The 13694-nt window shown below is 60.2% G+C and overlaps 1 protein-coding gene across 3 annotated transcripts; it reads left to right on the top strand.

The window, feature by feature from the left end:
• The first annotated feature begins 420 nt into the window (after window positions 1–420).
• SIPA1 (signal-induced proliferation-associated 1) lies at window positions 421–13396 on the top strand. 3 transcript variants are annotated; one of them, XM_007983792.3, is made up of 16 exons: window positions 421–522; window positions 3181–3950; window positions 4581–4708; window positions 4794–4970; window positions 7257–7431; window positions 8156–8259; window positions 8520–8677; window positions 8755–9364; window positions 9691–9965; window positions 11759–11977; window positions 12058–12169; window positions 12254–12362; window positions 12447–12548; window positions 12634–12688; window positions 12896–12974; window positions 13066–13396. In XM_007983792.3, exons 2-16 carry the CDS (start codon window positions 3272–3274, stop codon window positions 13210–13212), a joined length of 3129 nt encoding a protein of 1042 aa, XP_007981983.1. In that variant the 5' UTR covers window positions 421–522; window positions 3181–3271; the 3' UTR covers window positions 13213–13396. The 3 variants fall into 3 exon arrangements, with proteins under 3 accessions (XP_007981983.1, XP_007982065.1, XP_007982144.1); XM_007983874.3 differs by lacking the exon at window positions 421–522 and adding an exon at window positions 541–758; XM_007983953.3 differs by lacking the exon at window positions 421–522 and adding an exon at window positions 786–2371.
• Window positions 13397–13694: the final 298 nt, after the last annotated feature.

Here is a 13694-nt window from a genome sequence, read left to right as displayed (position 1 = left end):
CATATGGTCAGAGACTTCCAGGTCTGGTGGCTCCTACATTTATCAGGCTTGTCCTTGGCAAAAGCCTTTCTCTGGACCTCAGTTGCTCCAAGGCGTAAAGAGATGACACCTGTCTAAGGTGTTTTATGAATAAATGAGAGCGCACTAGTGGAACAGTTGCCCAGGGCCCAGTGCTTAGCAAGTGCTCCATAAAGTAGTGGCAGACTCGAGCATCTGCTGCATACTGACAGAGAACTGGATGCTAGGTGGGGCTACCCCCGGTTGGTCTGGAAGGCAGGCACAGTTTTCCTAGCCGAGGAAATAGCCTTAGAATCAGCACTGCTCAGGGCTGACCGCCCCCAGGCCTGAAATCCCCGCTGCTGCGCTTCCCGCCGCAGACAGCTCCGGGCCGGTCCCGCCCCCGACATGGCCCCGCCCCCGACATGGCCCCGCCCCCAGGCGGAGCCGGCGCCGGGAGCTGTAGCGGGAGAGCGTCAGCGGGACCCCAGCGCGGGCGGCGGCGGCTGGGCGGGAGCCCCAGAGGTACTGGCGGGAGCAAGGGACGGGAGGCACTGCTGTCGGGCCCGTCAGGGGAGAGGGCCTAGCCGTGGGCCCGGGTGATGTGTATGGGAGTGGGGTCCTCGCCACGTTCGCCGCCAGCACCCTCCCAACTTCCCTCCGGGCTCCAGTTCAGTCCCGAGTCAATATGTCCAGCCCCCTGTCTCTGACCAGCCGTTCCTACTTCCTCTGTGTGACGGCTTAGCCTGGCTAGCAAACCGGTGAGTGGAGGCGGCGGCTCCTGACTCCTGGTGGCGGTGCTGTGACCCCCCCTCCCCCTCAACACTGCAAGTGTGTGCGGGGCTCCCCCTTATTCTGAGGCTCCTTTTCTCCTTAGGCGGCCTCCACCCCAGTCCCTCGCCTGGCCTGGGAGGAAACATCTGTCGCGCCCCCTGGCAGCCGAAATGGGGTCATGACCTCCAGATGTGCTGGGAAGTGGCCAGCTCCTCCTCCTGGGGCAGCCAGGCCTTCCGGATCTGTGGGGGCGGGGCCGGCCCTTTCCCCCCACCCCTAGTGACACAGACCCGGAGGAATGTCCTGGCCTCAATGGACCCTGTGTGAAGCTTCAGGGTGGGGGGCAGAGCCCAAGAACACCCCTCAAGGCAGCGCCAGAGCCTGGCACTGAGCCACAGCAAGAGGCAGCCCACAGGCTGGGTGCACACATGCACAGAGCTCACTTCCAAGCGTGCAGAGCTCAGCCCACACGGAGCGGGGCTTGCAACCCCCTCCCTCATGCCCTCCTACTCCTTCACACACTATAGCCCAGGCCCGAGCGCTGGATATGCCCAGAGCTTGGCTCATGGAGCCAGGGGCTACACCCGTCACACATACAGATAGCTAGCGACACTCACTTCACTCTTCTCAGTCTCTCAACAGCCTTGGGAGGGGACAGAAATAGTTAACCCCAGGTTTTTTGTTTTGTTTTGTTTTGTTTTTGAGACAGAGTCTCGCTCTGTCGCCCAGGCTGGAGTTCCGTGGTGTGATCTCGACTCACTGCAACCTCCGCCTCCCAGGTTTAAGCGATTCTCCTGCCTCAGCCTCCCGAGTAGCTGGGACTACAGGCACGCACCACCACAGCTGGCTAATTTTTGCATTTTTAGTAGAGACAGAGTTTCACCGTGTTGGCCAGGCTGGTCTCGAACTCCTGACCTCCGGTGATCCCCCCCCGCCCCCACCTTGGCCTCCCAAAGTGCTGGGCTTACAGGCCTGAGCCACTGCGCCCAGCCAGTTAACCCCATTTTAGAGATGAGAAAACAGAAGCTCAAGGTCAGCATGGAAGTTTATTCAGGAGAAATAAGGTAGAAGGCACCTGGGCTGGGGAACAGACCCTTGCTTGGTTCTGGAGGCCCCAGGTGAGGGGGTGTGTGGAGCCCCTTCTCCACCGGCCCAGCCCTGCATGATGTCGCTGGGTGCTGCAGGAAGACCCACCATTAGATGCCTGTACCCCCAGTGGAAGGTCCCCAGCTCCCTGTCCTCACTGCCTAGTCCATCCAGGTCTTGCCTGGGCGTGGCTTCCCTGAAGTTCTCCCACCAACATTTGCACCTGCCTCTGGCGTCACATTTCCGCACTTAGCAGGTCCCTGGGGCTTTGGGTGTCTCAATCTTGCATCCTGTGAGACCTTGAACCTCAGCCCAACACCCACCCCCCCAACACCTACGCACACAGACAGCAGTGGGCAGGTGCAGCCCTGCTTAGGCCCTGAAGATGAACAGACCCAGGCTCAAATCCTAGCTCTGACATGGAATTGCTTCAGGCAAGAGCATCTCCTCTGGACCTCATTTGACCATCTGTCACATGGGGTTCAGACCTCCCTGTCTGCATCAGTGAGACCAGGTAGGCAGAGGTCCCTATGGGTCCCTGTCATTGTGACTCCTCTTGTGCCCAAGCCTGGGCACAGTAGCCTGCAAGAAGATGAGCTGGCCTGTCCTTCAGGCCAGGGTGACTGGGGTCCCATGACGGCTGCTGTGACCCCAGCACCTTCCTCAGGATGTAGGGGCCTGGCAGAGGGCTGGGCCCACAGTTGGGGCTACTTCCTGTGCTGAAGGAAGTCCTCTTGCCATTCCTGCTGCCCTGCCGTTGCCCCCCTGGGAACCCATGTGTCCTTGTGGTATTGAGGCCTTGAGGTCCAGGGCACTGAGATCAGACCTCTCTGGGTGATCAGCTCTCCAGGGACCCTGAAGGAAGTGGGAGGGGCAGGGAGGAAGGTCTCTGGGGACAGGACGTCCTCCCTTTGTTAAGTGGGCAGGACCCAGACACCAGTGGCCCCTGGGTTTCCCATCCCAGCCAATACAAGTCATCTGTCCAGTTGGGCTAGGTCCTGGTGGGACCCTTACTCTGGGCCCAGGCCAAAGCTAAGGTGTGTGGGTGGCAATTGGGGGACCCTGGAAGCCCCAGGACTGCCCAGGCTCCAGGACCCTCAGGGCCAAGACCCAACAGCCCAGCCTCTAGCCCTGCCCAGCTAAGCCGGGGAGGGGGCTGAAAACCTCAGCCCTAGGCAGAAAAGGAAGTGGCCTGGAAAGCGGAAGCAGCTTTGATGGTCTCGGAGGGGGCCGGAAGCCAACGCGGGTGGTGGAGGACCAGGCTGGGGGCCTGGGTTCCTGTTTTCTGCCCAGGCCCCTCTGAACAGCCCCCTCCTCCTTCAGGGCAGGAACTGCTGCCGCAACCTCCGGCTGGGCACCAAACACCCGTGCCCGCCAATGCGGCCCAGCCCCCGGAGAGTCAGGCCCACAGAACATGCCCATGTGGGCTGGCGGTGTGGGGAGCCCTCGGCGGGGCATGACCCCTGCGTCCACGGATGACCTCTTTGCCCGCAAGCTGCGCCAGCCAGCACGGCCCCCGCTGACACCGCACACCTTCGATCCGAGGCCAGTCCGGGGCCCGCTCCTGCGCAGCGGCAGTGATGCAGGCGAGGCCAGACCCCCCACGCCAGCCAGCCCCCGTGCCCGTGCCCACAGCCACGAAGAGGCCAGCCGCCCTGCAGCCACTTCCACCCGGCTCTTCACTGACCCGCTGGCACTGCTGGGGCTGCCAGCCGAGGAACCAGAGCCTGCCTTCCCGCCAGTGCTTGAGCCTCGATGGTTTGCCCACTATGACGTGCAAAGCCTGCTCTTTGACTGGGCTCCGAGGTCTCAGGGGACGGGGAGCCACTCAGAGGCCAGCTCTGGGACCCTGGCTTCAGCGGACCACCAGGCTGCCAGCTCGGACCTGCTGCATGGGGCACCTGGCTTTGTGTGTGAGCTCGGGGGTGAGGGTGAGCTAGGCCTGGGTGGACCAGCATCCCCACCTGTGCCCCCTGCACTGCCCAACGCGGCCGTGTCCATCCTGGAGGAGCCACAGAACAGAACCTCGGCCTACAGCCTGGAGCACGCAGACCTGGGTGCTGGCTACTACCGCAAGTACTTCTATGGCAAAGGTGAGGAAAGGCAGTTCCAGGGAGGGGAGGAGGGGTGCTGAAGAAGAGGTCCCTGTCACCTGCAGTGCACACAGTAGGGCTCATGAACTGTCCATTTCCTGTAAAGTCCCTGGCCCTGAGAGGGCTCAAGAGCTGAGCTGGGGTCCTCCTGGACCCACTTTCAACCACCTTCTTAAGGCTAATCCCTGGCCCCTCACCCCCAGCCAGCACTGGTCCCTCTGCCTCCATCTGGTTCAGCCTGCCGGGCTGGGGAGAGATTCCCTATGGGCACTTCTGTGGGGTGAAAACTCAGGCCCCAAAGCCCTGCATCCGTGAACCTTGTTCTCACCTGCACTGCGGAGAGGGCTCCAGGACACAGAAGACAGAATGGGGGCGTGGTGGGCGGGGCCAAGGCAGGATTTAGGCCTGGGAGCTGGCTGCGTGGATCTAGGTCTGGGTCTGGGTCCACCTCTGGATCAGGGTTGAGATCAAGATGTTGAGCTCGGGGCTACAGAGGGGCGGGACTTAGTCTAGGGTCAGCATTTGGTGGTGAGATGAAGCCGAGGGCGGAGCTTAGTGATGCGCGTGGTCGAGCGGGGGCGGGGCTGCCAGCGGGCGGGACCAATCATTTTCTTCGGCGCGTTCCCCCAGAACATCAGAACTTCTTCGGGATGGACGAGTCGCTGGGCCCGGTGGCAGTGAGCCTGCGGCGGGAGGAGAAGGAGGGCAGCGGAGGGGGCACCCTGCACAGCTACCGCGTCATCGTGCGGACTACGCAGGTGGGCCGGGATCGCGGAATCAGGACGTGGGTTGCCTCCCCGACACCCTGTATGCATCCTGAGTTCCCCTACACCCTTTCCTCAGCTCCGGACCCTCCGTGGCACCATCTCGGAGGACGCGTTGCCGCCAGGGCCCCCACGGGGTCTGTCCCCAAGGAAACTTCTGGAGCACGTGGCGCCGCAGCTGAGCCCCAGCTGCCTGCGCCTGGGCTCAGCTTCACCCAAGGTACCACGGACGCTGCTCACACTGGATGAGCAAGTGGTGAGTGACCGGCCGCGGAGCCCACAACTGGCCCCAGTCTGAACCCAGCCTGCTCAGCTCCCAAACCCCTAGCCTTGACCCTGACCCTGGGCTGGGTGGTGACCCCAGGAGAGCTAGATTTTCAGAGAGAAAGTATCAGAGGTCATCTGGAGCCTTGATTCTCAAAAGTGAGCTCTGTAGACCAGCAGTATCCACATCATCTAGAAATGCAGATTCTGGGGCTCCACCCCAGACCATCTGAATCAGAGTCTGCTCTTTATTTATTTATGTATTTATTTAGAGATGGAGTCTCGCTCTGTCACCCAGGCTGGAGTGCAATGGTGCAATCTCAGCTCACTGCAACCTCCACCTCCCGGGTTCAAGTGATTCTCCTGCCTCAGCCTCCCGAGTAGCTGGGATTACAGGTGTGCACCACCATGCCCAGCTAAGTTTTGTATTTGCAGTAGAGACGGGGTTTTACCACGTTGGCCACGCTGGTTTCGAACTCCTGACCTTGTGATCTGCCAACCTCCGCCTCCCAAAGTGCTGGGATTACAGGCATGAGCCACTGCACTCGGCCCAGAGTCTGCATTTTAAAAAGATCTTTACAGCCCTAGACGCCCTGGTCTGACTCACCCCACTGGTCCTGCAGTTCCCGCATCATTCCTGGCCAATTTCCCCCACAGCCCCTGCTGGGTTTCCTCTCACATGTGGTGCTCCAGCTTCCTGGAGTGGCTCCTTCCAGCCCCCACTCCATGCTGAAAGCTGCCTATTGGCTGAGTCTTCTCTGTGTCATTCAACCCATCAGTCATTCAACAAACATTTCTTAGACCTTTTTGGTGCCAGGCCTCAGACTGGATGCTGGGGACAGGTCTAGACCAGGTGCTTTGCTTGAGTAGCTCACAGCTGGGTGGGAGAAGGAGACCCACAGAGAACTGCTGAAATACACGAGCAGGATAACACTGAAAGGGGAATGTTGAGGGCTCCGTGGGCCACAAGGGTAGTGCTGAGAGCCCTTCCTTGGCCAGGGTTTTCCAGGAGAGAGAACATAAAAGCGCTCCAGCCTGGATAAGCAGGTGTTTTCCAGTCAGAAGGAGTAACTTGTGCAAAGGCTTGGAGAATGAGAGCATGGCACAGTAGGCAGTCAGTTCAGCGTGGCTGGGGTCGGGATTGTGGGGAGGGGCTGGGGAGAAGCTTGCATTTGTTACCATGGGCACTGGGGAGCCATGGAGGGATCCAGTGCAGATCTGAGAGGGGCAACTCTCTGGCTGCAGCATGAGGACTAGACTGTATGGGGCGGGGAGGCCAGGCTGAAGCCTGTTGCAGTTGCCCAGGCTGGACACAATGGCATCGATAGTGGAGGTGAAGAGGAGGTGACAGTCCAAGAGGGACTGGGTAGTCATGTGGCTGACTGGAAGAGGTGAAGTGCTAGGACTGCCCAGCTTCTTGGCCCCCAGGAGTGGTGCTTTAAGGAGGAGGAGCCACAGCAAGGTGAGACATTAGGCAGCTGGAGAAAAGGGCCTGGGTTTGGTAGGCTGGTCTGAGTGGGAGGCAGAGATGGGGGTGTCATGCCTGCTGCAGCCAGGGAGTGGGAGGAGCATGGGTGGAGAAGAGGCCCAGGCAGAAGAGGACGGGGTCCCTGGGGCCCTAGGCAAGGTGAGTTTCCAGCTATCCTCAGTGCCAACTGTGGCCGGGAGGCCGCCAGGATGAGGCCACATCTGCGGTCCATATGGGGAGTGGGAGGTGCAGGGGGTTGGGAGGAATGAAATGGAAGTAGGGACTGTGAGTGCAGACAAGTTTAGTTGTAGAAAAGGGAGGTGACTGCTGGTGGTAGCCTGTGCTGTTCGGAGGAGCTCAGAGCACCTTGAGCTGGGCACGGTTATCCAGTTATCCGCAGAGGGAAGAGCCGGGAACAGAGGGCACAGAAACGAGGGCATGGGTGGCAGAGGTGGCGCCTGGCTCAAGGCCTAAAGGGGCTGGGGTGGGGGTGCTTTGGATTCAGGGGTGGAGAGGACAGTCCAGCCTTGAGATAAGGAGGATGATAATGTGTATGTTTATTGGAAGGGTTCTTTCCGTGAATTACCTTCTCTACTGCCACATGGGAACCAGCCTCCTCCCATCCCTTCCTACTTGTGCCCTCCCAAGCACGAGGAGCACAACAAACTACTCACCTGACAGGCAAGGACACAAGTGGCTCAGAGAGGGCTGGTGCTCAGCCCCCAGGCCAGCGTCCCATCCATTCCCTAAGAGCTGGTGGGGTGGGGCTGTGGGGGACTGAGACCTATGCCTTCTGTCTCCTACCCACAGCTGAGTTTCCAGCGCAAGGTGGGCATCCTGTACTGCCGGGCGGGCCAGGGCTCAGAGGAGGAGATGTACAACAACCAGGAGGCGGGACCAGCCTTCATGCAGTTTCTCACCTTGCTGGGCGATGTAGTGCGGCTCAAAGGCTTTGAGAGTTACCGGGCCCAACTAGACACCAAAAGTGAGGCCCAGGGGCGGGAGGGGTGGGAGCAAATCTGTGCTGAAGGGGTGAGCACGAATTGCCTTGTCACTCCTTTGTCCATACAGTCCTGGGGCTGGGGGCTGGAGAGTTCTTTGTGTAAGCTGAGGATCTGAGTCATGGCTATAAGGGCCAAGCTATGGGCTGAGAGGAGGGGCTGGGACTGTCCCTCAAGGCCCAAGTACCCTACTGCCTGAGCTAGGGCTAAAGTGGTTTGGGGGCACTACCCCTCCACCAAACACATTCCAGCAGCTCAGCCTCATGGAAGAGAGGTGCCCCTGCCTCCCCGGTGGAAGGGGCCCCAGGACCCCTGGGAGGTGTTGTACTGAGCACCCCCTGCCTGCCTTTCACTTTCCCAGCATACCACACATGCTTGGGCCTGGAGTGACACCTGTTCTCCTAGGACACCTGACCCTGGCCTCTCTCTGAGACCCCTTCTCATTTCTGTCTTCATCCTATTTCAACGCTCCCATCCTGACCCCCCTTCACTCTGGCATGGGGCTGGAGCCTGTGGAGGGAGGGGAGGAGGGGCACCCAGGGATGAGGCCCTTGGATCTCACTGGCTGGGCATTGGCTGGTGGCATGACTGGTTGTCCACCTGCTGTTTGGGGCACAGAGGCTCCTGTGTGCAGACAGGAATGGCAAGTTCAAGTCACTCAGATTCCCCTTGTTTTCTCCTTCTGTATCCCTAACTCCCTGGCCACAGCGGATTCCACAGGCACACACTCCCTCTACACCACGTACCAGGACCACGAGATCATGTTCCACGTGTCCACAATGCTGCCTTACACCCCCAACAACCAGCAGCAGGTGTGAGGGGGACCAGCGTGGGGGTGGGGCTTCCAGGAACCATGGAGGGCCCTGCATGGTCCATGACATTTGAGCTTTGGCGGGAGCTCTGTTGGCCCCAACAACCGGCCCCTCTGGTGGCCCCTTCCCAAAGGCAAACACCCTAGGTCTTCACCAGGGGCAGTGGGGAGCCATTGGTGTCTTGGCTTTCTCCTGCTTGAATGAGGAGGGGTTTGGGGCATGGCAGGCCTCATCATGAGCCCCAACTATCCAACCCCCAGCTCCTGCGGAAGCGTCACATTGGCAACGACATTGTGACCATCGTGTTCCAGGAGCCTGGCAGCAAGCCCTTCTGCCCCGCCACCATCCGCTCACACTTCCAGCACGTGTTCCTAGTGGTGCGGGCACACGCACCCTGCACACCGCACACCTCCTACAGGTAGGCACCGGTGTGGTCCCAGGTCTCCCGTGGGCATGGCGTCCTGCTGCCCCTCACTTCCACCTCCCTCCCCGCAGGGTGGCCGTCAGCCGCACCCAGGACACCCCGGCCTTTGGGCCAGCTCTGCCTGCTGGCGGAGGCCCCTTCGCGGCCAACGCCGACTTCCGCGCCTTCCTGCTGGCCAAGGCGCTGAATGGCGAGCAGGCGGCCGGCCACGCACGCCAGTTCCACGCCATGGCCACACGCACCCGCCAGCAGTACCTGCAAGACCTGGCCACCAACGAAGTGACCACTACGTCGCTGGACTCGGCTTCACGCTTCGGCCTGCCTTCCCTAGGGGGGAGGCGCCGGGCAGCCCCTCGGGGCCCAGGCGCCGAGCTGCAGGCAGCTGGCTCACTGGTGTGGGGCGTGCGCGCTGCGTCTGGGGCGCGGGTCGCCGCCGGAGCTCAGGCGAGTGGCCCCGAAGGCGCCGAGGTGCCCTGCCTGCTGGGCATCTCGGCCGAGGCTCTGGTGCTAGTGGCGCCGCGCGACGGCCGTGTAGTGTTCAATTGCGCCTGTCGCGACGTGCTGGCCTGGACCTTCTCCGAGCAGCAGCTGGACCTGTACCACGGCCGCGGGGAGGCGATCACGCTGCGCTTCGACGGGTCCCCCAGCCAAGCCGTGGGCGAGGTGGTGGCGCGCCTGCAGGTGAGCCTGAGCGGGAAACTGGGGCACCTGCGCGCGGCGGGGCGGGGCCTGCTTTGGATCCTTCCCTCCGTCTTTGTCCCCCACTCCTGCGGAAGGGAAAGTCGAGGAGGGCAGAGCTAGCCCTGGGGCTTGGCAAGGCCGGAACTGGTGCCCTCGAGTAAGCGACTTCTGGTCCTCATCCCTCGGGCGGTGGCGCACGCGACCCTCGGGGGCTGTGGAACTTTCCATGTGGCCTGGGACGCAGTCCAGGGGGCGGGCACGGGGGCGGGCGCTGGGGCAGCCCCACCTCCCGGCAGCCCCGCCCACTCGCCCCGCCCCGCCCTCAGCTGGTGAGCCGCGGCTGCGAGACCCGCGAGCTGGCGCTGCCCCGCGACGGTCAAGGCCGCCTGGGCTTCGAGGTGGACGCCGAGGGCTTCGTCACGCACGTGGAGCGCTTCACGTTCGCCGAGACGGCGGGGCTGCGGCCCGGGGCACGCCTGCTGCGCGTGTGCGGCCAGACGCTGCCCAGCCTCCGGCCCGAGGCCGCTGCCCAGCTGCTGCGCTCGGCGCCCAAGGTCTGCGTCACCGTCCTGCCCCCCGACGAGAGCGGCCGGCCCCGCAGGTCAGGGTGCCGGGGACGCGGGGAGGTGGGAAGGCCGGCAGTTGGCCACCGCACAGTCTGTGCCTCTCGGGTCGCCATCAGCAGTTTCAGGAACCCCTTGTGGATACCTTTCCTTTTAGAAATAATCTCTGGTCTCTTAGCCCGCCTGAGTCTCAGTCTCAGTCTCAGTCTCAGTCTCTCTCTCTCTCTCTCTCTCTCTCTCTCTCTCTCTCTCTCTCTCTCCCCCTCCCTCCCTCCCCCTCTCTTCCCCCCCCCTTTACTTTTTCTCTCTCTCTCTCCCCCCTTCCTTCTTCTCTCTCTCTCTCTCTCCTTCCTTCTTCTCTCTCTCTCCCCTCTCTTCCTCTCTTCTCTCTCCTCTCTCTCGTTCCTCTCTCTTAATTTTTTTTTTTTTTGAGACGAAGTTTCACTCTTGTTGCCCAAGCTGGAGTGCAATGGTGTGATCTTGGCTTATTGCAATCTCCGCCTCCCGGATTCAAGCAATTCCCCTGCCTCAGCCTGTCTTGTAGCTGGGATTACAGGCACGTACCATCACAGCCGGCTAATTTTTTGTACTTGTAGTAGAGACGGGGTTTCACCATGTTGGTCAGGCTGGTCTTGAACTCCTGACCTCAGGTGCTCCACCCGCCTCGCCCTCCCAAAGTTCTGGGATTAAAGGCGTGAGCCACCATGCCCTGAACCTCTTTCTTCATATGTAGAATGGGACCAGTTAAGCGCATTGCTCCCACTGCTTAAAAGATCAAATAGCCCCGACTATCTGTTTTTTCTTTTTTTTTTTTTAAAGTGTTGACACCCGCCCCCCTGCCACCACCACACACATTACACACTATTGATAATTTCCTGTGCTAAGCCAGGGGTAGGCAAACATTTTCTGTAAATGCCCAAATAATAAATATTTTAGGCTTTCTGGACCATCTGGTCTCTGCCGCAGCTACTCTGTCGTTGTAGGTAAATGAAAAATAAATGTGCCTGTATCTCGCTAAAACTTTACAGACACTGAAATTTGGATTTTATATGATTTTCACTTATCATGAAATATTATTTTGATTTTTCTACTAGTTAAAAATGTAAAATCCGGACTGCGTGTAGTGGCTCACACCTGTAATCCCAGCACTTTGGGAGGCTGAGGCAAGTGGATCACCTGAGGTCAGGAGTTCGAGACCAGCCTGGCCAACATGGTGAAACCCGTCTCTACTAAAAATACAAAAATTAGCCAGGCATGATGGCAGACGCCTGTAATCCCAGCTACTCGGGAGGCTGAGGCAGGAGAATCACTTGAACCCAGGAGGCGGAGGAGGTTGCAGTGAGCTGTGATCATGCCACTGCACTCCAGCTTGGGCAACAAGAGCAAAACTCCATCTCAAAAAAAAAAAACCAAAAAAAAAAAAAGTAAAATCCATGCTTAGCTTGCAGTACAGCAGCTGGCACATCTGCTTTAGAAAAGAAAAGGAAAAGGCACAGGTTGGATTTGGCTACAGACAGTAGTTTTGGGATTTATGCAATTTAAACGTCTTATTTAAACCCTCACAGCACACTATGAGGTTGGTACTATTATCCCCATTTCACAGATGGAGAGATTGATGTTCAGAGTGATTTGCTTGGGATATCCAGGGGCAGCACTGGAATTTGAACCATGGTCTGGAAGAATGGCCAGTAACCAGGCAGACATTTTTCACTGTTGTCTGGAAGCTGGGGAGCTCTCCTGCTTCTGGTAGTGAGCTGGGCTGGGGGTGGGGCTGGTGATGCAGGACACTGGGGACTGGGGAAGTCCTGCCTAACCCTGTCCCCCTCCACAGGAGTTTTTCGGAGCTGTACATGCTGTCTCTGCAGGAGCCCAGCCGGCGGGGGGCCCCAGAGCCTGTGCAGGATGAGGTCCAGGGGGTGACCCTGCTGCCCACCACAAAACAGCTGCTGCACCTGTGCCTGCAAGATGGTGGCAGTCCTCCAGCGCCTGGGAATCTGGCCGAGGAGAGGACTGAGTTCCTGCACAGCCAGAACTCGTTGTCACCACGCAGGTGCACACTCTTGGCCTTCCCTCTCCTCCAGGCCTCTGGGAAAGCGGCTTCCCTTTCTGAGCCACCCCTGCTCTCCCCAGCTCCCTGTCAGATGAGGCCCCAGTCCTGCCCAACACCACCCCGGACCTCCTCCTGGCCACCACGGCCAAGCCATCAGTACCCAGTGCTGACAGTGAGGCACCCCTGACCCAGGTGAGCAGAAACCAGGCTCTGGAGCCCAGTGGCACAGTGGTAACAGTGGGCATCACTGAATCGGTATCCACTTCTGTCGCACAGGACGGGCCAGGCAGTCCCAGTGGCTCTGAGGACAAGGGCAACCCGGCTCCAGAGCTGAGGGCCTCCTTTCTGCCACGTACCTTGTCTCTGCGGAACTCCATCAGCAGGAGTGAGTCTGGACCCAGGAGAGCAGGGGATGGGTCGGGGGGTGCTTCTGGGCTTCCCCAGCTCAGCCTGCTCCTTGTGCCCACAGTCATGTCGGAGGCAGGCAGTGGGACCCTGGAGGATGAGTGGCAGGCCATCTCGGAGATCGCCTCCACTTGCAACACCATTCTGGAGTCGCTGTCCCGAGAGGGTGAGGCCACCAGGGTGCTGCAGTAAGCCTGGGCAGTGCTCTTGCCCCCTTTCTGACTGCCCACCTGGTCCCTCTGTCCCCACAGGACAGCCCATCCCAGAGAGCGGAGACCCTAAGGGAACTCCAAAGTCTGATGCTGAGTAAGCTCCCCAACTCCCCACAGCCGCTTTACCTGCCCACATGACCCCCCACTTCATGCCTGTCCTCTGGGGTGGAGCTCTGTCCCGGCTCTGCTGCCACATATGCCTAAAAGACCGGCGGGGCCCTCTCATTAGGTGGGGCTGAGAGTCAGCTGGTGCGCTGCGCCCTGCCTTGTTCTTGCTGAGTCTTGACCCCCATGTCCTCAGGCCAGAGCCTGGGAACCTCTCAGAGAAGGTCTCTCACTTGGAGTCCATGCTCAGGAAGCTGCAGGAGGACCTGCAGAAGGTGAGGGGTGGGCTGGGCTTGGGGGGAGTCACAAGGCTGCCCCAGGAAAGGGGCTGGCGGCTCTGACTCTTGTCTTCCCCGGCCACCCCAGGAGAAGGCGGACAGGGCAGCCCTGGAGGAGGAGGTGCGGAGCCTGAGACACAACAACCGACGGCTGCAGGCAGAGTCTGAGAGCGCAGCCACACGCCTGCTCCTGGCCTCCAAGCAGCTGGGCTCTCCCACCGCTGACCTGGCCTGAGCCACCTGGGACCACCTGGGCCCCTGAGGGCACCGTGGTCACACTGGGCCCTTCTCAGGAACTCTCCCTGCGCAGAGGCGCATCTTAGCACTGCCCCCCTCCCCAGCCCTTTATTTGGTGGCCTCCACCCCTTCCCTGTTTGTAAATATTCTGTGGAGAAAAGAGGACTTCAGGGAGTAAAGAAGCCACTGCTGTCTGCGTCTGAATATGTGTCCAAGACAGGGCAGGGCCGGGGCTTTGCCTCCAGAGGCCCCAGCCAGACTCCTCGGAGCAGTCAGGACAGGCCCTGGGAACACTGGCTCAGAGATGGGCTGGCACTCGCTGAGGGGTCCCTGCGGCCAGGCCACTGCTTGGCTTCTCTCCCATAACATTTATTTGGTTCTGCAGGGAAGCAGGTGGCCACAGCCCATACGTACCCTGGCCATGCATCACAAGGCCCTGCACCTCGGTGCAGGCCTCATTCTTCTCTCTGAAGCCACTGA

This window comes from Chlorocebus sabaeus, chromosome 1, assembly GCF_047675955.1.
Source record: "Chlorocebus sabaeus isolate Y175 chromosome 1, mChlSab1.0.hap1, whole genome shotgun sequence".
Lineage (NCBI taxonomy): Eukaryota > Metazoa > Chordata > Mammalia > Primates > Cercopithecidae > Chlorocebus > Chlorocebus sabaeus.
Note: the sequence above shows the minus strand (reverse complement) of the source record. Positions and strands in the feature narration are given on the sequence as shown.

Bases quoted from the DNA above. Each gene is read 5' to 3' on its own strand.
- SIPA1 (XM_007983792.3), top strand. From the start codon at position 3,272: ATGCCCATGTGGGCTGGCGGTGTGGGGAGCCCTCGGCGGGGCATGACC. The intron at 11,978-12,057 runs GTGCACACTCTT...TGCTCTCCCCAG, and splicing joins AACTCGTTGTCACCACGCAG to CTCCCTGTCAGATGAGGCCC. The intron at 12,975-13,065 runs GTGAGGGGTGGG...CGGCCACCCCAG, and splicing joins TGCAGGAGGACCTGCAGAAG to GAGAAGGCGGACAGGGCAGC.